Source organism: Thunnus thynnus, chromosome 2 (assembly GCF_963924715.1).
Source record: "Thunnus thynnus chromosome 2, fThuThy2.1, whole genome shotgun sequence".
Classification (NCBI taxonomy): domain Eukaryota; kingdom Metazoa; phylum Chordata; class Actinopteri; order Scombriformes; family Scombridae; genus Thunnus; species Thunnus thynnus.
Genome location: NC_089518.1, coordinates 16,572,309 through 16,595,328, shown reverse-complemented (window position 1 = coordinate 16,595,328; position 23,020 = coordinate 16,572,309). Strand labels below are relative to the sequence as shown.

Below are 23,020 nucleotides of genomic sequence, written 5' to 3'. Positions count from 1 at the left end.
CTCACTCAGAGAAAAATGAAAGGCACTTATGCCTACGCTCATCATTCTGTACCGATGTTCAATAATCACACGAGGGTTTGGGTTTCGACTGATAGCGTTGGTCCTGGTAGTCTAATTGATGCAATATGATCGGTGTGGGCGGGTAGAATAAATACTTCATTTTCACATCAGTTCCACTGGTCACACAGGAAGTTAACCAGCTGGAGACTGACGTTGGTAGCTGTTGCTTGGTCCCATCTGTGATTTGAGCACTGCCAATGTTACTCAGAAACTTCTTTCATTAGTTACTCTGTGCAGTGACTCGAATTACGGGGAGACATCAAGAGTGCTGAGGTTACAGGACTACTTGTTGCTGTGAGTTTTGACAGTTTGGCCATTTACTATCACCACATCTGAACACGAGAAAGAGACAGCTAACGCAAACGCTTGAAATGACATGAAAGAAAAGTAATGTCTAGTGGGAATCACTGCTGATGTTAGCAAGCTAGGCTAAAAAGCTTCAACTTTTCAAGTGAAGTACAAACATATCAACAGAATAGGTTCTCCCTAATGTTGAATGTTATAAAGGGATAAAATTGCTCATAGTACATAATCAATATTATGTAGGCTTGTTACAAAAGGGGAAAAACATCTCACATTTGTGGGCTATACAGGGATCTGATGTCTTCCTCCACAATAGTTGACAGCGTGTCTCCTAGCAACACCAGCTCTTAAATGTCAGTCAACCCCCACCCAATGGATACACCCATCCAGCAGTTTTAAGTTTAGATGTTGTTTCCACAAATATCTTGTTTTTAATAAAGGAAAAAATATGTAAAATAGCTGCAGTATCACTAGAGTTTACACATGAAGTGAGAATTCCAATTTCAGTTCAACCTGAAGCCTAAAGAGTTAAGAGAATCAAATATTTCACAAGAAAAAAGACAAGCCAGAACAAAATAAACATAATATTATATAACAGAAATATATATTTGTTTTCTTTGTATCCATATAATCATCTTGTGACCCCTCAGATTTATCAAACTACTGTTGAATTCGACAGCAGAGGCCAAGCTAGGCCAAGAGACAATTCTAAACTTCATGTTCATTTCTGATGTTATTTTAAGCATTAACCCGCCCACCAAAACCACCACCATCACTGGCCTGGCTACTATTTGAGGCGATGTCATGTTGTGTTATGCGAGAAATTTACAAGATAAAGGACTTTAAAAAATAAACCAAGAGCAGAATACGAGACATTTGAAAACAAACTGTGACCGGCATTAGCTCTACCAGGCCGGCTGTGTGACTACTGAAACATCATCCAGCAAAAAGCCACAACAACTTGGGTTGGAAACAATTATCCTGTCTGAAGTTAAGGCACATTCTTATCAGCTGATTCCTGTTACAATGTTTTCCATGAGCAGGATTAGATCAAAACCAATCAAAATGGTATTTTTTAGGGGAAAGAAAACCACTCCTTATGGTACAGCTAGGAGGGTTTGACAATATATGAATAAAATGAAACAAAAACTGCCACTAAAATGCATTATCTTTAACGAAACATGGCTCATCACATTGTTTGATTTAATATGTAATCAAACATTCAGCAGTGTGCAAATGAGGTGCAGGTGATGGGAAGGAAAACTAGCACAACACTGCTTATTTTTTCCAATAGATATCTCACTGAATTTTATTTGGTCTAGTCTACAATGAAAAATTAAAAACAAAAGATTATAAATTATACTCACTAATAGAGGGCAATTATAAACATATATAAAGGGAACATATGAGGTGTCAAACCATGAGGTCAATTATCAGCTCTTTTAGATGGGAAAACTCAATTCCAATATGATGTAGTAATATGTCACATTGCTTTACAGGAACCACATTTTGAGTGTTTTCTATTAATCATGACAAAGGCATTCTTTAATCAACACTGCTGTTTGATTAAATGTTTTTAATCTTGGAGCTGCTTTGAAGCGTGCAGTATTTTCTCTCTCTCTCTCTCTCTCTTCTCTTGATTGCACATGCAAATCCCTCGATTGTAAATATGCAGACTTCTCTTTAACTCTGTTAGTTAGTTAGTTCTGTTTAGTTTTTTTCCGTTGAACCTTTTTCTACTCAGCCGATGTTACAGCAGTTTTCTTCAGGACAGACGGGGAATTTCAGATAAAGAAAAAGTCCTTTGACACCAAACTTAGACTTCAGAGCTCACTAGTTAGGGGTCCTTAATTTCTAATTGAATCAACAGCAGCTTAATTAGATTAAGTATCAAAGACTTATCCTGATAACATAATAGCCTCATGATATTACATATTTGCTCAGATGACCACAAGCCTTGAGTCACAGAATCAACATTGGTTTCATTATAGCAATTTTTGTAGCTTTTGTGTTTGTGTTTCTGGTTCAGTTGTTTGGCTGTAATTTTTCTTAGTGCCATGGACATCTGGGCAAACACAGACACACATTTCAACTGCAGCCATAATACGGTTGGATGGGGGGGATAAAACATGTCTAGCAATCCACAGACTCAAAGGTAAATGTTGTGTTGTCATTCGCTCTGAGAAAAAAATGAAAGGCACTTACGTCTACGCTCACCATTCTGTACCAATGATCGATAATCACAAAAAGGGAATAATCCAAGACAGAAAGGGCAAAGATATGAATTTCTCTGCTGACATCTGTCTCAATAGACAAGAATACAATGCACCCATAAGGCATATAATACATTTTATTATTTGTCTGGAAAACTCTGAATCCGCTGTTACACATAATAATACTACTACTGCGCAACTGATTCTCTGAAGGCTGTTGGTGAGTGCAATATTCTGAGAAATAGCACAGTGGTACAGAGAACAGTGGATGAAGCAGGCCGGGGGAAAAGTGTGTATCTTAAAGTACTTTTTTCTTAAATTACTCCTGGTCAGCTAATTGACAAGACTAACTGCCTGGTTTGGCCATCTACTGCCATCTAGTGCAGTGATTTGTGATTACTGGCCTCATAAAATGTACTTCTACAATGTCTGGCTCACTGCTTTTTTCTCCCATATAATAGCTGCAAGATGTTCTGGTTTTCAGCTACTGTGGGGATCACTGCTACTGCTGTTAAGAGCATTACACAGTAGGGAAGCTGGAGGTATATTCTTCATCATTAACTGACTGAGGTTGTGTCATTTGGTATGAAGGCACGTGCAGAAAATTACTCCACATTTTAGGCTATAAGGAACTAAAACCTCATATAAAGATGCAAGCTTGATGCATGAACATGAAAGTCTCTTTAAACCAACCCCTTTAAACCACTTATGCAAAAAGATATCCAGCTCATGTTGATCCCTAATATGCTCATTAAAACCGAATCTTTGTGCAATTAAACGCTGCTATCTTAATTAAGCTGCCTCAACAAACCTTAATGAGGAGCACGAGGGGCCTCTTTTTGTTATCAGTGAGCGTTTGAATCAAACATGTTGGAAGCTTTTCTTCACCAAAAAAACTGAGAACTGATCCTTTCATTTTCACACACAGGCTAGCCTATTTGATGATAGCTCACTGCGATGGCAAAAGTAAACTCACCAGACCCACAAATTAGGGAGTGACAAACTCATCCATCACCGTTGCCGGGGTGACAGTATCCAAATACGTGCTGTAGCTTGGCAACAGTGCCTAAACAAAAGGCTTGCAGGCAGCAGGGCTGATTTAGCTGGCTGGGTTCAAGATGAGCCGACCCGCCAGTAGCCTTAATGAAAGAGGGGTCAACCAAAATGAAGAACCAGGGGGTCATCTCTCTGTGTTCACCAAAACTCACACCGCTGCAGTGAATCCTGACACGAGGCTATTGTCCGCCTTCAAGACAGACACTCACGCCAGCAAAGTGTACCTGGCAGGGAGAGGTGAGTCCGCTCATCTGAATTCATTTATTACGAGTTTATTTTCTTTCTCCCTTTAGAGCTCCGACCCGGAAACAAGCTGAGAGGCAGGTCTTCTCCCATGATTGCCAATTTGCATGAGTTGCAAGTAATTACGGTGACGACATTATCAGTTGTTAGACACCTTGGTTTCGTCGCTAAAATAATGTCAGAAATGTTATGCAGTCAAAAACACATTGAGTCTCCTTCATCTTCCTGCAAAAGTCTGTAAAGTAGCATGAAAACATGTTTGCTTGTGTTATATAACTTTCAATGTACAGACCAGCGGAACATTTAGAGTTCAGCTATAAGTGGCTTCCTCACCTGTCTTGAGTAGATACAGGTGACACACTAAATGACAGTCTGGGGGTTCATATAAATTTAATTTAATGGACTCCTAAACATTTGGATGGAGAGCTCACAGTGAACCAGAATAAACCAATATGCGGTCATAGAATAGGAAGAATTTGAACAAGAATATCCATGTGATTTCATCCACAGTATAAGTGTATGAGGGGGCTTTTTAAAACCTGGAGTAGGTTGGTTTTCCCCTCACTGTCATCAGCTATTTGGTTTAAAGCCTGAAAAAAATAATTAATTGATGTGTATCTCTTGAAATACAGTACAATCTAGCAAACCCAAACCTAAAGTCACCCCTCTTCATGCTTTATTATCTTCTTTATGGTACAATAATTGACAACAAATTAGCCTTGATATACAGTAGTCTACAATTAATTAAAATATCAAGACTATAACATCTTAGCAGCCGGTATGTGAATATTTTGTCTCGTTCACGTCAGCTTCAACCTCTTGTACGATTTCATTTCAATTACAGTTTTCTCTGGTTGTTACTTTTCGTTTAATATCTACAATAAAAGTGATTTTTCACAGTTCAGTACAGTTTTTTTGGATGAAAATGTCTTCATTTTTCCACAGAGTATTTCAGTGAGGAGGGACAGACCTTTGAGCTGCGTCTTGTTGGGAAAATAAAGCAACAGCTAAACACTGATCCCACTCTGCGTCCAGAGTATCCATCTTCCCTTGGTCTGACAGAATTCAGCAGGCGAGCCACGGAGGCTGCTTTGGGGAAGAGCTCCAAGGCTATAGTGGAGAACCGGGTACATATACTGTATCTGATTATAGTTACTGTATATATTTATACCTCAGTTTGCACAGCAACAACACATAGAGATGAAACAGTAGCCTGTGGCTAACTATCCAATCAATCAGAACATTCATTACCTGGAGATTACAGTTCACAAATTTACTATTTCATTTAGCAGACGCTTTTATCCAAAGCAACATACATCTGAGAGCTGATACAACACAAGCAGAGATCTTGTCAGGAGAGAACAACACGAGTAAGTGCCATAAAGCTAAGTTTCAGTCCGATAGGACGTTGATGCCAACATGTGGTGCACAGAGGCAATGCATAGAGTGCATAGAAGCAGTTTTTTTTGTTTGTGTCTTTGTTTTTTCTCCACCCTAAGTCCATCAAGTACAGAGGTGTTCATGAAAAAGTTGGGTCTTTAGTCCTTTCTTAAAGATTGAGAGGGACTCTTCAGATCAAACAGAGTTTGGTAACTTGTTCCACCACCGGGGAACTTCAGAGGAGAAGAGTCTAGCTAGTGACTGTTGTGGTGGTGGTACCAGGTGCCTTTCATTGGCAGAGTGTAGTGAGCAAAAGGGAGTGTAGACCTGAATGAGGGAGTTCAGGTAGGCGGGAGCTGTTTTAGTTGCTCTTATTTAATCAGGGATTTATATCCATCTTCAAACTCAGAACAAATCAATAGAAGATCAGCACTCAGTCATTTTTGGTGTTTCCTGACTTTTATCGCAGGTGTTAGGTGTCCAAACTCCTGGTTTCACCAGTGCTGTGCGTCTTGGGGCTGAACTCTTGAGACACTGGTATGATGTCAGTACTGCTTGGGACGGGCCGGTCTACCTCTCTTCCCCTTGTGACAGTGAGTAAGATTTTACTTCCTGAACAGCATTTAAGGAAACAACCATTAGTACGTTGGCTGAAAAATGTCACATTAAACTGTGCTCCTGAAACATAAACAACACACTGTAGCACACACACGATCCCAGTGTTGTGACTGCAGCTGCATGTACTTGTTAACCTATACATCATATTATCCACAGTGTGAGAATACAGGGTGACTCATGTGTGTGCCACATATATCATATAAATAAACAATGGACTGCAACTGTATGCATAGCAACATACACACAATGAGATTCCAGAGGGAAAAAGATGATAATGAGAAGAATATAAGTGTTTGAAAACATATAATGTCAACAGTTGCACTTTAGACGAGGTGTAGGCAGATGATAATAGACCATAAACATATAGATTTATTGAGAGAATCTTACATTTTGCAGAAACAGAAAAATCACTATATGTTTGCAGCTTTAGGCCTAGATGATATAGTGGAGATTTTTAAATAAAGGAAATGTGTACAGGAAAAACTCCACAGTGTGTTAAAGTGTGTTATATGCACTGCCACATTAACAAAAGTAGGTCAAAACCTCTTATATGTCTGGACTGTGTATGAAACACTGGAGGGCTTTTAATTTGTACGTTGCCTGGTTACCATCAGACATGGACGTCACCAGCATTATTAAGATGTTTGTTTTTATCTAAGTTTATTTATTTGTTAACACTTTTCATACAGTAGTTGTAACTCAATGTGCTGTACACATAGAAAATCATTAAAAATATTTAAAATACATTGCACCAGATTTTGGGCGTAAACTATAAGGTGCTGTTGTAAGAAAATAAGAAGGGTTGAGTTAAGACTTAGGCTATTTTTTATATGTGATATATATTATTTCAGTAATGCATACTGAATAATAACAAAGAATAATAACAAAAGAAGTAAATCCGGAGATTTAGTCAAGAAAGTTAAGTCTCATGTGCAACAAGAATGGAGTTCATATTTATACAGATGGATCAAAGGATCCAGAGAGTGGGAAAGTGACATTTGGAGTAACCATTCCTGAATTACAAATTAAAAATGGTCATAGATTTTCAGATCTGATGTCAGTATTCACAGCAGAGATGCTGGCAATATTGATATGGGCACTATGATTGGTAGAGGACAATAAACCAGACAACTCAGTCATATGTAGTGATTCAGCAGCATCTTTAACTACGACAAATCTAAGACAAATCAAATCCAAGTCCAGACCTGATATATTGACAGAGATTTATAATTATACAGAATTCACAAGGTAGGGTGTGAGGTGGGTTTTATTTGGGTACCAGCACACATGCGTGAGGAGGGAAATGAGGAAGCAGATTACTTGTCAAACAACGCCACTCTTGAGGATAGAGTAGAAATTGTCCGACAATATGGACGGTCCGAATACACAATCATAAATAAGTCAGTCAAAGAAATGTGGCAGAATACATGGGAAAGAAAAGAAGGGGAGGTCTTACTTTGCAATACAGATAATAGTGAAAAAACAAAAAGCAATTTTGCCTGCAAAAGAAAAGACTCAGTTGTCACAACCAGGTTGAGGTTTGGGCACTGTGGGTTTAGGATTGGGCTGGCTCTGATTAGGAAACACTTGGATGGCAAATGTAAGTGTGGAGACTCAGAGACAGGAAGACACATCCTCACATCCTCATCCTCACCATGTACCTTCATCTCTTCACACATGTAAATATATCATATTCACATTACAAATGCAAAAAAACCCCCCCAACATTTCTGATATAGACTAGAAGTTAGAAGGTTGTTGTCACCATAATGTAATTACATGCAGGGGTTTAAAGCTGCAGCAGCGCTTTAACTATCTGATGTAATGTTTTGTCTTGATCCTCCCTGCAGACTCATTGGCTACTATCTTCCAGGCAGCAGGGATTCAAGACATCCGTGAATATTATTACTGGGATGACGAGCATCGGGGTGTTTGTTTGGAGAAGCTTCTGGGGGATCTGGAGAGGGCTCCGGAGCAAAGTGTTGTTGTTCTGTCAGCCTCTGCCCACTACCCAACGGGAGCAGACCTCTCTCCGAATCAATGGGCCGTGATTACACAACTCGTCATGGTAACTGACCTGCACATTTATGCTCTTAAATTAAGGATACAATTATATTTTTATCAGACAAGTAGCTCTTCACTCCTACTCAGATCATTATTTCCTGTTTCAACAGAGGCGGCGGCTTTTTCCTTTCCTCTTGCTGCCCGCACAGGCGCTTTGCTATGGAGATTTAGTGCGGGACGCCTGGCCTATACAGTACTGTGCATCTCTGGGGATGGAGCTCCTTTGTGCTCAGTCGTTCTCCCACTGCTTCGGATTGTATGGTGAGAGCAACACTACACAGTCTGCAGTGGTCCTGCTATTAAAAGAAAATACAGCCAGTCAATTTGAATTCAATGTTCCAAGAAAAAGAACATTGAGTTTTTTCTTCCACCCAATTTTACTCTCTCAACAGTTTTGAATTAACATCAGGAAATTCACTGTGATACAGATCAGCTTTTTTTCTTGTTTCTGTATGACCTGTTGAATATTCACTCACCTATGACTGAGTGGCTTTGTCAATTTAATGCACATTTTACGCAGCGCTAAAGTCAGTACAGTCAGAGATAGAAAGTGTAACATTACGTCATGCTTCTTCAGGTGAAGCTGTCGGACACCTCCTGTGCGTCTTAAAGCACAACTCTCTCCTGTTAGCGGTGCAGTCTCAAGCTGACAAAATAGTCAGATCGCTTTGGGCCCGGCCGTCTGTTGGAGGAGCACATGTTGTTGCCACTGTGCTCGGCAACCCAGCCCATTATGTTGAATGGTGAGTCACGCTCGACTTGAATGAATAATCTGGTATTCAAAGAATTTGACTTGCGTCATTGCTACAGTATCAGTAGATGTCCCTAGTGATAGCTGTTCTGGCCATCCCTTTAGGCATGTGGGGCAGTGTCTCAAGAGAACAAAATAAAAGGATTTATTGGACAAATTCCTTCGCTGACAAAATGCAATTTTTGCTCACTGGATGCTTGACATTTTGAAGATATTGAATTCTGATATTTTTTTCTCAAATGCTGTCCACTGTATTCCCCACAGGCAGGGAGAAGTGAAGCGTATTGTGGAAAGATGTATGCTGATCAGAGAAGTCTTGAGAGAAAGGTTGAGGCTTTTGGGATCTCCGGGTTGCTGGGACCACCTGATTCAACAAAGTGGCCTCTACTGTTGTACAGGCTTGAATGGTAGGGAGCGTACAGCACAGTTTCTGTTATATTGACCTTACTTTTCTAATAATATTGAGCAGGAAATGATTTGCAGCAAAATCCAGAAATTAGGAAAAAACAAAACACTGTCTGATGTTCATGATTACTTTTCTGCACTGTGAAATTCTTCAAAATGGATAATTGGCACTTACAGTACATTATTACAGAGTCATTACACATCCAATTATTGCACGCCATACATAGTTGTGAATTATTTTGAGCTCACTTTATGCCTGGACAACAACAGGCTTTAACCTCAGTCAGTGTTTATAAAAAGAATATTCATGATTTTGGTGATATCAAAAGTATTTATAAGAAATAATTTTACAGAACTTTTACAGTATTTGATTATGAACAAATACTATAAACAGTAGAGATGATTACTAATAATGATTATTTTACATGGACAGCCAAAATGTATTCTAGATGGACATTTTGTTTACATGCTAAAATTGTTTAATGTAAAAATATCAGAAAAACCCACAATATCATCATGAATACTGATGCTTATACAGTATTTCTTCTGCATTTTAGGTCAGCAGGTGGAATTTCTGATGAAAAGGAGACATGTGTACCTGCTACCCAGTGGCTGTCCAAACATGAGTGCAATCAACGGCCGTAACCTGGACTATATAGCCGAGTCCATCCATTTGGCTCTGACCACTTCACTCTGATCATGTGGCTTTTGATCAAGATCTGAAATCAGTGTCACAGACGCATAAATTTTAACCTTTCAAATGTCTCATTGAAATGCTCGGTTTCAGGTTTGTTCCAGTGATTGCAAAGAGAATGCAAACACACACACAGTATACAGACATACGTGAATATTTATACCACAATTGTGATAGATATTACTTTGGTGCTAATTTTGCGTAGTCTGCCAGAACCTGGATAATTTCATTTGGAATGTAGTTATTTAGCACATGTTCATTTATTTATTTAATCATTTTTGGAAAATCCACTTCTTTGCTTTCTTGCCAAGAGTTAGATTAGAAGATCAACACTTCTCCATTTTTCCATTAAATACGAAGTCAATTAGCTTATTTTAGCTTGTTAGCTTGGCTCTGTCCAAAAGGATCAAAATCCACCTACCAGCACCTTTAACGCTCACTAATAAAACGTTATATATCTTGTTTTCCCCATCAGTGCAAAAACTGAAGTGTAAAAACACCAATTTGTGGTTTTACGGGAGGTTATATGCAGGACTATTTCTTAGTCAGGCACAGTGACAAAACCACAATTTGTCACTTGTACAGGTTAAAAAAGGTAGTTAAATCAGTGGATTTTGTCTGTGTGGGTACACACTGTAAGTTGTTAGACAACTAGAGACAACAGATCTGTAGATGCTGTGCAGAAATGGTCACTGACCGGCACTGTCCACTATAAGTTGAATCCTGAACTTATCAGTAGCCAAAGGGTAACCTTTACAGGGATGATCTTTAGACAAGCAGCTATATATTGCTTACTGTATTAAAAGCAGAAAGGATGGTTTCCTGCTTCATGAACTCCCTTCAGCTGTGAACATCAGTCAAAAAAATCCATCTTATATATCTTATATATTGGAAACATATGCTGTGGACACAGCAGATCACAGCTGCCTTCATAATTCAGCTGGGTTTGCTGAATAAACAGCTGAAGTAAAGCCAGAACTGAAATATTGTCACAACTGTCCATGCTTCTCATTAGAAAGTCTAATGCATTCCCGTATCTATAAAAACATACAGTATGCACAAGCTTGATGCATTTCTATGGCAGTCTTTGATTCTTTGTTTCTTTTGTCTCATATAATATTTCTTCTCAGCAACAAATGTCATGTGTCAGTGCAGGACTGGGTTTAATAACAGCCACAATTACAATCTGACTGGCCAAAGCGGCAGAAAGAAGGAATTAGAAAAATGATTTTGATTTCACTGACCTTATTTCAAAATTAATTTTCTGGAGGCAATCATAGTTTTAACAGGTTGCATCTGCAATGTAGTAACCTTTCTTCTAAAAAGAGCTTTACTTGTACACAGAGACTGTATTGTCATATGCCCCGGTAATTGTTTTAGAAGCCTTTCCTTTCCACTCAACTAAGAAACATTTCCAAATGCTGTGAATGTATTATACAGCAAATTATTGTTCATCTGGAAACATAAGTGAGTAATCCCAGTTCATGAACGTCTGTGTAGCAGTAATGGAGCAATACAAAAATTAGTATTATTTTCTTGTTTTGTTAAAAGATAACATACTTTCGGAAAACACAAGGCTTTTATCTAACTAACTTTATATCCTCGGTAGACTTCCTCTCATTTGTGAGATACGCCACTATTGTCACTGTATGCTGTTTAGTTCTGGGAAACCGGTTGCGACAAGGTATTTAATGGAGGCGGTGTGCTCGCTCTTTTCATTTCGGTGACCTTGGGTGCACAACGAGGATAATCAGCATCCACCATCATACAGAGACTGAGCCATTAGACGCTGTGCAGCCCTTTGATTTGCATCTGAGCGTGCTTACATGTACACAGTGGTGCAGATACTCACTCGTATCACAGGTTTGAAGTTTGAGATAAGTTGTTTACATGCCTCCTCAGATTCCACGTGCAGTTATTCACACATATGTGAATAAAGAGCATTGCCTTAATACAAATATTACCATGGAAACTGAACTTGCATGGACCGCAAAAATATGAGAAAGGTGTTGCTTGCCTTCCAGCTAATATCAGCATTTCCTAACAATCATATTCAGCTTTATATTGGGGCACTACTGAATTTAATAGTTAATACAGGAATATAAATGTGAGCAAACACAATGTTTCAAAAGTTAAATTTATGCAATTTATCTGAATTAAAATGTCCAAAAATGTTCCTCTTAAACAGTGATCACCATGACCCAAGATTTGGGCATGAATTGTGTGGTACCACTTTCTTGTAAGTCACCCTTTATGATTTATAATAATGCCTTTACTAATGTCAATAAATTATGTTCTGTTTATCCTTTCTTTTTGGTCATTATTAAAGTCCTCATCCACTCAAAACCTCACTTGGATGTTTAACCTTCACTGTGCAAAATGATGTATGTGCAGAGTTTGACACTAGAAGCTGTTTTCATTTTTATCTACCGGAGAGGAAAGTTTCTCTGTGCTCACCTTAAATCTGAGTTTCAGGCGTGTACCTGCAAGCATGACTTATGACATCACAACTAGTTCTAATCATGGTCCAGTGTGAAACTTACACAAGTGTGGTGTGGAAACTCAAAGCCTGCCGTGCACACACACTGAGAGTGGACTTAATAATCTTATTTACAGCAGAAATTATCTGTATTTGCATATTCGAGGATTGCAGATTTTTTCAATGAGGGAGAAGGAGTAGATGCCATTTTAAAGATTTTAATGAGATTTAACTTTTTTTTTGACACAAATTATTATTTCAAGCAGAGTATTTTCTTAAAATGTGCAAAGGGGACCTTTAAAAGGTTTTTACAATTACCTGATATCAAGTCATGTCAGTGGTCAGAGCAGAAAAAGGGATTCTTCTCAACCTACCAAGTTGTTCTTATCAGTGGCTTATAACTGATCTATCAAGCATTGGTAAATGATTTATAAACTATTAATAAAGCCATTTGTTACAATTTATTGAAAGAGCCTTATTTGAAAGTTTTTTTTCTGAAAAGCACATTGTCAAAAGAAAATAACCAATAGCGAGTGTTTTCTGTCCCTGCCATATTAACCTATACATTACCACACACATCTAAGCAGTGATATTGATGTTGAGCTGGACTATGACAGAGTAATTGCACGCCAGACAGCAGTCTAAATAATTGTTCATTGAACTTTGTCTTGTCTGAGCAGATTTTTTAAATCATCACAGCAAGATGCCAATCAAGGCAGTAAATTTAGGGAACATTGGGTACCACTGAGTGGACGCGAAGCAGCCTTTCATTACTGCAGGAGTAAATGATTTTCAGGTGTTCATCTGCTGGTCCAGACAGAGTGCACTTAGACCCAGTAGAGATGCGATGATTAACAATGATCAGTGGTTAGCCATGACTCATATTGACTGAACTGAACAAAGGCTATTAGCTTCAAACAAAACGAACCTACAATATTATCCAAATGACAACTGTTGTCAAAATGATTCCCTGGCAGCATAATAATTTATTTCAAGTGGAACAAGAATAATGTGCTTCTCTGCAATAATAGTAATTCAAATAGTGCTTCACTTGTGCATGTCATTCTACAATATTAAAGCCTAATGCTCTTGACATGCTGTCATGAAAAAACATATTCTGATTTGTTGATACATGATATTATGCTTCTTTAATGGAGCCATATTGAGCTTGAGCTGCCACCTCTGTAGTGAAATACTTAGAATATCTGTAACCTGGAAACCTACAGTTGCACTGTTTATCTTGTAGCTTTATTGTGAGTCAACAGGGGCACTGGTTGATATTGATGACTGTGAACTTGGTAACCGTAAAGCTTTTAGCAAGTTTGCTGAAATATTTGTGAAACTAGATATCACGCTATCAGTATTCTGTATTATGTCATACATTTTATATTCAGTTGTGACCTCTGAGATGATGGTGCTGTGAAGAGTTAAGGTAGAGTTTTTTAATTCATCCTGTGACCTATCATACTGTACTTACCATAAAAAAACATGTGTGTGTATAAAGTTTTACAGTGCAATATACAACTGCAGTCACCTTCATTTATGGACAAAACTACATGAAAGCAAGATCCAGGTTGTAAAACAAAAAGTTATTCAAGATGCATGTGATATAAGAACAAAGTGATTTTTTCATGAGTGACACCAGCAGTTTATACATACCATACAGTCCTGTAAAATGGAAAATATCAAAATAATATGACCATAGGAGCCATGTTAGACTTGGAGACTATACCACAAGATAGATTCCCACACATTTATCCCCCATCTATTGTCACCAGTCTGCGGGCTTTGAATGTTGAAGGCATTATTCGCTGTCAGTGTAAAGCTGTGCCTCATCACATCATCTCTCTTCTTTACTGCTCAAGGTTTGGAGTCATGTTGTCCTCACACTGTGTATTTGACCTTTGAGACGAGTGCACTCTAATGCCGTGAACACAGTCTTTGAGGAGCTCAGGCCATCATACTGCGCTCGATTTTAGCCCAATGCTATAGTGCCGTTGTACCCAAGCAGCTGTTTAGTCAAGTGTCTATCACTTAACGGGAGAGTCCTTAAATTTCAGCTTGTGACTTTGATTCCACTGGCACAGTTTGTCTGTGTAACTTTGTTGCAGTTGTCTCAAGAACTTGCAGTTGCCGGCCTTGATTTACCTGTGTGGCTGCTTTTGCAACTGTGATTCATCAGTTCCTCATGCAAAGTACTCTTATGTCTACACACTAGTGCAAATATCATCAACATTCACAGAGTCTATGAGAGTAAATCTGCAGGAAGCTGAAATATTTTAAGGACTTTCATTGACAATGTTTGTCCAGAAGATATATCAAGTGGTTTCTATCAGACAGTAGCTTGCTACCTTCCCTTTGAATAAAATTATGCAGCTGTTGGTAATCATGTACAAAGACCAAAATATACATATGCTCTGATGCTTGTAACCCTACTTAAATGAATGCATGAGTCCATACAGTTATCTGCTTGTTTAGCAATAGAGATATTGCACCTATAAAAAGATAACTGCACATGGCTTCTATTGTAAAGTATTTAGGGTGCATGTATGAATTTGAGAACATGCAATACAAAGCAGCATGAACAAAAATGCTTGTTCACATACTGTAAAAGGTCTATAAACTAATATTATCAAAACAGCACAGGCAGCTTTTTCAAGAGAGGACGATTTTGCAACATTGAAGCTTGCCTTAAATATCAAGGAGTGTTTGAATAGTCTTTTCAACAAAAAGGATGTTCAGCTGCAAATTTCCCTTGCAGTTCATTATCTTTGTCTTCCCTTATTATGTTTTTTTTGTTCCAGAAGAAACCCAATTTTATCCTCACAATGTTACAACAAGAGGTTATTTCGGTTTACAAGGATAAAGAGATTTTCTTAAGAGTTTCCTGTGCTGGTTCTTTCCCAATTTGAAAAACAATTTTGAATAAATTGAAACTTATTTGACATGTTTTAGACAAGAAGTTCAGCATGAAATGTATTCAATAATCTCAAAAGGATAAGTTCTGGCTTACTTCTTTTTAAACAAATCCTGCTGACAGGTGACTGAGCTACAATTGGCTGCATGCTGGAAGGAGAGTGAAGAGACTTAACCTCTATTGATTACAACCAAACTCTTGTAGCTTTAAATAAGCGCGCCTAAGCCTCAGACACACTGTGAACACAACCTCCACTGTGAACATCACATCAGGATCTCCTTACCGGGCCTTGACATCTAGGCGTCACACCAGGCTATCGATTTAGAATCAATCCACTAATGTCAGCATATGCCCACGATTGTTTTGTCTCTGGCTCGGCTTGTTTAGGAGAAACTGAGAGTCAGTTTGCACAAATGAAACACCATGCCTACGGAGCTCCATCTCTGATTGTCTTCCTCACAAAGGCTTCTCAACATTCTGACACCACATCACGTTACTCCCTTATCAGTCTGCCCCCCAGTCCCTTTTGCAAACATCTGTGACCAGTGAAGGATTACAGTTCAAACATGAGAACTATAGAGGCGAAACCTTGGCTGCATTAATCCAGCAGTGTGACCTTTTGGGCATGCATAAAAATGCACCTTAACCCATCGCTCATCACTGATTAGTCTCTTATGTTAATGGATTTTCAATGGTTCACTGGTATTTCTCAATGTAAAAATCTAACCTTTATCAGCTGGTCAGATATTGTTCCAATTGTGCATTATTTTTACTATTACAGAAGTCCATATACAGAGGAATATTATAAGACCAAATAGGAGATGCATATGAATGAAAATCTTTTGTTGGTGTAACTGTTAGAGTATTGTACATGCTTTTTCGTTGAGACTATGCAGGCTTAACTATTTTCAATGGAGAAACGTGCGTCAGACGCTCTGCCAGTCATCAGAGCTGTCAGTCAAGTTTAAAGGCAGATATAAAAGCGAGCCATCCCCGTCAGTCGGACTGCACCTGTTGATCGCCTGGCAACACACACTTAACAACGATTTTCACACAGGTGATTACAGCGCAAATCGATACTGACACATGCAATACCAGTGGTTCAGAGTGTGAATGCATGGCTTGTGTGCTGTTCAGAAACACCGCATGCGTTCATTTGTGTGAGAAACGCGCCTCTCTCCAGAGGCGCACAGAGGCTCAGCGCTGGATCTCCATCAGCTTCTCCTGTCCGTCTATCACTAACACTGATAAGGTAGGTGTGATACTTTTTCACCCCAGCTCGTGATACACAGTAAAGATGTGTTTATAAAATGGGGTTAAGTCCATCTACAAATCTGTATATGAGAGAAAAAGACACAGACAGTAGAATTTACGCAAATGCACCAATTGCATCCAATTTCAAACGGTTTCTCCTAAGTGGTAGCTTACCTTTAAAGTGAATTGATCATGCTTTATGTAGAGGATTTATTTTCCATAATCTCCAGTTGTATCTCAAAGTATGGGATCGATACTTATCCGCATAGTTTCCTTCTCATTGCATCAGGTGATTACTTGGCTGCATCTCTTTTTCGTGTGAAATAATGGTTTAATTTAATAGTTTTGCTGAACTGTAAAAGTGTGTCTGATTTCACAAAATTGCTGCCACTATAAATATTTCTTTCAGTCATTATATTCACATATTGATGACGAGGATATCACAAAGAGTGTGTGAATCAAATAGGTACAGTTTCCTTTGTTCGACTAGCTATGTAAATTGTATCATAAAGTAATTCACTAGTGCATCTGATATTGTCACTCCTGATCAACCTGTAAAGATGGGCGTTGTAATTACTGGGAGTCCTTATTTTCAACGAGGAAACTCAAGCTTTAAATGATTTGAGGTTTTGATAAACATGTCAAAAACACCATAAACAACAGATTAATCCATTCTTCATAATCAATTCTCACTGGAAGCATAGGCTATAGGGTTAAGTATTTAGCTTTGAGACATGATGTTACATTCCTGTGCCCCTTTTGTCAGCTGGTAACTTCAAGAATTTTGAGAAACTGTCATTTGGACAATTGTGACAGTTTGGGAGTTACTGTGTGAATTAGGAGATGGTCATTTTTTGTACATTTTGGCGGTCAATTAATAAGAGTCATATGTGATTTTCTGTCTCTATTTCACGTTATTCACACATTAAAATAGATGTATAATACTTCATCCAGCAAATCTGTAAATTCTAAATGAAACAAGTCTGTGTGTCATGACTAAGTTGACTCATTATTTCCTCAGTGCCTATGACTTACTGTATGTCAGTAGTGTCTCATGTTGTCATATAGTCATATTATGTCCTGTACTTTTCATCAGTTGTGCTAAATATAGTTTAATCAAATAGATGTGAACTGAAAGCCTCCTGTTCTGTGTATGAATAGTGGAGAGCTGCACATCTCAGTCACACAGCAGCTTTGCTTTAATGTTCAGTCTTTGTCTTGAAGTTCTAAAAATCTGATGAAATAACTGAAAGGCAAGGCTGAAATAATACTAATTCAAAACATAGCCAAAGCAAACTTTACTGTATTCTAATAAAAGGAGGCTGTTGTCCATACAGTGGTTTTCTCTTTTGAGCCTCGGGACTGAAATTGTCTTATCTGATTATAATTTCACAGAGGAACTTGCTCATTAAACTGCACAGCTTATCTGCACTTACACAGGATAACAATAAAAGGGGGAATTTTCCATTGATGTTAAATAACTGACACAAACCGAATGTAGAAAGGATTGTTTTATTTATCAGCCATGCTCAGAGATTAACACATTCTTGTCTACAAATGCCACACTATATATGCAGTATTTAGCATTTAAAGGTGCAGTGTGCCGGATTTAGCGGCATCTAGCGGTGAGGTTGCAGATTGCAGCAAACTGACAATTCTTATTGTCAGGTGATTTTACACTAATTAAAACATACTTATGAAAATTATATTCCATTTCTGCCAAGTCCTTTCCACTAGATGCCACTAAATTCTACACACTGCACCTTTAACTCATGGTCGAATACATGCACTGTGGTTTATAGTAGTCATGATTTCACCCCTCCAGGTTGACATCAGCCTTTTTGGATGGAGGGCACAGGCAGTGGCTGGGCCGCAGAGCTCACCCCACCGCGTGTGATGCCTGATGTAAACGGGAACGATACCGGTCAGGTCTTTGACGTGGCGCTGCAGAACGGCTCCTCCAAACGCAGCCCACAAATTGTGGGTGTGGAGCTGCTGCAGTCCTTCAAGCTGCTCATCATTCCCTGCTACACCCTGGTGGCTCTGGTGGGCGTCTTTGGCAACTACCTGCTCCTGTATGTCATTTGCCGCACCCGTAAGATGCACAACGTCACCAACTTTTTCATCGGAAATCTGGCCTTCTCTGACATGCTGATGTGCGCTACATGTGTCCCTTTCACACTGGCCTATGCATTCAACCCACATGGCTGGGTGTTTGGCCGATTCATGTGCTATCTGGTTTATCTCATCCAGCCAGTGACAGTGTACGTGTCAGTCTTCACTCTCACTGCCATCGGCGTGGACAGGTAAGTCATAATGACCCAGAGGACTGTGGACAGACTATAAATAAACCTTCTGAGGAGTTCTGCAGAACCTTATTTACATGCATCCTGCACAGACATATCCTGTAATGCACCATCAGATAAGCAAAAGGAAAAAAGGCTTTCAGCTTGAGGCATTTATTCAAACCAGTGACCTTGTTGCATACTCAAAGAAATAATAGTGTGGATAATTTGACACAAAATGAATGTCACTATCTCTCAAAGAAAATTACACAAAATTGCAGTGGCAGATACAAATCTGAGCACCTGGGTGTAGTGGATTTTTATGCCAGCTCTGAAAATAACAGTCACATACTCTAGAGTTTCTAGGACTGCCGTGACCAAATACAAGTATCATACAGTATAGTATTACAATGAACACATTTTTTACTCTGTGAATGTTCTAGTACAAAACCTGTACTGCAAGTATTCCTTGAGATGTTTAAGGATCATAGATTTAAAATGCTTTACTTTCTGTGCTCCATGACCTTTTAAGCTCTGTAATTGTAAAGAAAAGTAAAAGGCTTTAGTATTTCTTCAATGGGTCATGCTACTCATGCTACACTGCAGATATAAAGCCACTACATTCACTAGTATCCACAATTGATGACAATTTTGTTTTCTCCAAATGTAAACCTGTCTCTGAATGAAGGAAGAAAAGGATGGAGGATAATTTATCAAACCATAATACTTTTCTCAATTGCTCGGTGTTTCAAGGTTTTATGATTCTTACACCAACCTGTGTGCCGAATGGTCAAGTCCCGCTTTGTCTGTTGACCTTGGATACTGTGGCAGAGCTGAATTGGATTTGAGAATTGTGAAGCTCAGTACATAATGTTTTTGTGTGCTGTCACTTGCCAGTTGGAAAAATGTTCTTCTTTACCCAAGATAAATAGAACCCATTTCAATCCAAGTTAAAAACTGAGGCTCTTCTCTTTTTCTTCTGTACAGATACTATGCCACTGTGCATCCTCTGAAGAAGCGTATCTCAGTCTTGGCATGCACCTACCTCCTCTCTGGGATCTGGCTTCTGTCCTGCGGTCTGGTGGCTCCAGCTGTGGCTCACACCTACCATGTGGAGTTTAAGAATGAGGGCTTCACCATCTGCGAGGAGTTCTGGATGGGCCAAGAGAGGGAGCGGCTGGCCTACGCGTACAGCACTCTCTTCATCACCTACGTGCTGCCTCTTTCTGCTCTCTCCATCTCCTACCTGTGCATCTCTGTCAAACTGCGGAACTGTGTCGTACCTGGCCACCACACCCAGAGCCAGGCGGAGGCTCAGCGCATGCGCAAACGCAAGACCTTCCGTCTGGTGAGCCTGGTGGTGGCAGCCTTTGGAGTCTGCTGGATGCCCATCAGTGTGTTCAACGTCCTGCGTGATATTGACATTGACCTGATTGATAAGCGGTACTTCCTGCTCATTCAGCTACTCTGTCACCTGTGTGCAATGAGCTCCTCCTGCTGTAACCCTTTCCTCTATGCCTGGCTGCATGACCGCTTCCGTGCTGAGCTACGCAAAATGTTCACATGCCGCCGTCGCATTGGCATCTCGGCCAATAACTGCGCCACAGCCAGCGTGGTGCTGTGAAACTCCAGAGATTTAGACACAGTCCTTGCTTCTTTGGACTGTAATTTACAGTCAGTTATATATATGGGTAGGATGCCATTAGCATGTGTGTTGAGACAAATTTCAACTTATGACACTCAAAGTATACCCACATGACTATCATACTCTGCTATGTCAAACACTTTGCCCTGCTCTATATAGGCTTCAGCCTGCACACAGTATGACAGTCGACTGTAATATATTTGTCCTGATGCAATCACATGGATTTGTCTGTTTTTGTAAATAATAACATTTAACTTATCTATTTTTTTTAAATATATCTTTCATCTTTGGAAAATATGTTGTATAGTAATCTGTTTTGGTGTTTGGACCATGAAAAACATTTTTCTTTTTTCCAGATTGACATACAATTGAAATAAAGGATTAGGCTGGCAATATTTTTTATATTTTTATTGTCATATCCTATGAAAAAAACCAAAAACAATAAAGCATTTGTCTGTCTCTTGATACTTTCTGACTTCCCCAGCCTTTCTTTGAAATATATACTTAATTTTGAAAAAAGGCTTAATATTATCCTTAAACAGCTGAGCACTGTAGTTTTGTGTTAAGCAGAAGTAAATAATGTAGTTGTTGGGGACTATATTCAGCTATGGATGAATATCAGTGGCAGCTGGTGACTCAAAAGGAAAACCAACATGGAATCTTACAACAAACCGCATCAAACTATATCATTGTGCCCAACCTGATGAAATCAGAGGGGTGGAGGGCAATTTTATATGCCAATAAAACAATTTGCTTTCAAAAACAAAAACCCCTGAGTGGTGAAAAGGCTGCTTCTTTAAATAAATTTAGCATTTACATATTGTTTCTAAACAAAGAAGTGCTCATTTTAGCTGTGGAGTGGTTCAGAATGTGTCATTTTACCAACAAAGTTAAATTCAAATTTATAGTTTGTGCTACTGTGACAACAGATTTATGTTCTCATCAAAAATAGACAACATATCACATGATTTCCTGTGCATTTTCTTAGTATACAGAAATATATAAAGTACCACAAAGCTTATAATCTAATACAAGTACAGATCAGTGCTGAGTACTAGAAAGACTGAACACTAAAAACATTCACAGATCTAAAAGTGTAGATTCACATCATTAAGTGTTAATGCATGTATCAAATACATGACTTACACATTCTTATCTATATGCACGACATACAAAATATAGTCTACAAAGTTGTCTTGTTAACACTTGTTATTTTAGTTACTTTAAACTTATTACTCAATATACGGCTCAGCTTAAAAACAAACTGAGGAAATTGTCACAAGCAAGCAGCCAGACCTCCTGCACACTCGTTCACTAATCACACAACATCAACAGGTGACTGAACAACCACTCAATTAAAAACAGGATCAATTCCAAATGAATGAGTGAGTCCAGACAGCTCACTGTAACTTCAACAAGAAAACTACCCACAACACATTATATGATCTCTGCCGCATTCTTGTTAAGGAGATAAATTCACACAACAGCCACAGAGACATTTAACTATCAGAGATGAAATTAGCGACCAAAGAGACAGAGAGAGAGAGAAGCTGTATCTGACTCACATTATCTGATGTCTTCTTCTTTCTATCATTGAGTTGAAGTATCCACGACATAACGTCCATTTGTGGCTGTTGGTCATCTTGATTGTTAGCTAACAGAACTTTGTGGCTGCTGGTTAACCAGTCTGATATCATTAGCAACAATGACAAACAAGCTAACTCTCCTGGTTGTTTCTCCGGTTGTTTCTCTCTCCAGCCTCCTCGGTGGCGTTCTGCCGCTGCTGCACTGCTCAGTCCAGATCCTGCTACAACAAGCCAACTGTTGTTGGCTAACGCAAGCAGCTATCTACTGCTCATTATCTCCTGCTGCTGCTCTGCCTTACAGTGTAGAGAATTGAAGATGAAATCTGGAAACTATGATTGGACCAACGCAATGTCAATATTGTATTCTGGTTGTTGATTGGTTAGGGAGGACATCCTCCCTTGGAGCGTCATTTTATGTTTCTTGGCCAATCATAGATTAGCATGAAAAAAAATGAAGTACATTAAATTGATGTAAGAGATCCCGCCCTGCGGAGGACAGCAGGCACTGTCCTCCTCTGTCCCCCACTCTCCCCCACTCTCCCCCAAAGCAATTTAAAAATCTGTGATGTCATCACAATGTAAAGTCTATGGGCCAAGCGGGAACTCGTGGGCGGGGCCAGCAGGTGAAACACTACTGCGCATATTCAGTGGGCTGCACAACACGGAAGCAAACCCCGAAGCTAGAAACTTTTTTGGCGTATGCGCCAGGCAAGCAATTCCTATAATACTGAATGGGCGCCATTTTTAGTCCAGTATCCAGCTCTTATTATACATGCATGACTGCTCCCCACCACCACTTCACACACTGCTCTTTCTCCTCCTGCCCTGCAGGTGTTGCTGTTGAAGCATTTTAACCAGAATTTCAATCATGGATTTTTTCCAAAGAAGAGAGAAAAAATATTTTATGAATAATTATCTTTTTTTATATTTTGATGTCCCTCTTGCCTCTCAAAAAATAGAGGAGGAGCAACCTCCTCTGCCTCTATGTACCAGCCTCCACTGAAGAATATACATTTAGTGCTCTAGTAGCATTTACAGTGTAGCTAAAGTACATACAGCATGTGGGA

The 23,020-nt window shown here is 39.1% G+C and overlaps 2 protein-coding genes across 2 annotated transcripts; both read left to right on the top strand.

Annotated features, from left to right (window-relative positions):
- The first annotated feature begins 3,596 nt into the window (after nucleotides 1-3,596).
- On the top strand, nucleotides 3,597-12,095 carry got1l1 (glutamic-oxaloacetic transaminase 1 like 1). The gene is made up of 8 exons (XM_067606510.1): nucleotides 3,597-3,869; nucleotides 4,821-5,002; nucleotides 5,725-5,848; nucleotides 7,724-7,941; nucleotides 8,048-8,198; nucleotides 8,515-8,680; nucleotides 8,953-9,095; nucleotides 9,651-12,095. The coding sequence occupies exons 1-8, from the start codon at nucleotides 3,695-3,697 to the stop codon at nucleotides 9,788-9,790; spliced, it is 1,299 nt and encodes a 432-aa protein (XP_067462611.1). The 5' UTR covers nucleotides 3,597-3,694; the 3' UTR covers nucleotides 9,791-12,095.
- Nucleotides 12,096-16,246: 4,151 nt separating this feature from the next.
- prlhr2a (prolactin releasing hormone receptor 2a) lies at nucleotides 16,247-22,431 on the top strand. Its single transcript, XM_067576415.1, has 3 exons — nucleotides 16,247-16,435; nucleotides 18,263-18,743; nucleotides 19,710-22,431. Exons 2-3 carry the CDS (start codon nucleotides 18,283-18,285, stop codon nucleotides 20,344-20,346), a joined length of 1,098 nt encoding a protein of 365 aa, XP_067432516.1. The 5' UTR covers nucleotides 16,247-16,435; nucleotides 18,263-18,282; the 3' UTR covers nucleotides 20,347-22,431.
- The last annotated feature ends 589 nt before the right edge of the window (nucleotides 22,432-23,020 follow it).

Coding starts and splice junctions, on each gene's coding strand:
- got1l1 (XM_067606510.1), top strand. CDS start 3,695: ATGAGCCGACCCGCCAGTAGCCTTAATGAAAGAGGGGTCAACCAAAAT. Junction 5,003..5,724: donor AGGCTATAGTGGAGAACCGG/GTACATATACTG, acceptor CTTTTATCGCAG/GTGTTAGGTGTCCAAACTCC. Junction 9,096..9,650: donor CTGTTGTACAGGCTTGAATG/GTAGGGAGCGTA, acceptor TCTGCATTTTAG/GTCAGCAGGTGGAATTTCTG.
- prlhr2a (XM_067576415.1), top strand. CDS start 18,283: ATGGAGGGCACAGGCAGTGGCTGGGCCGCAGAGCTCACCCCACCGCGT. Junction 18,744..19,709: donor ACTGCCATCGGCGTGGACAG/GTAAGTCATAAT, acceptor TCTTCTGTACAG/ATACTATGCCACTGTGCATC.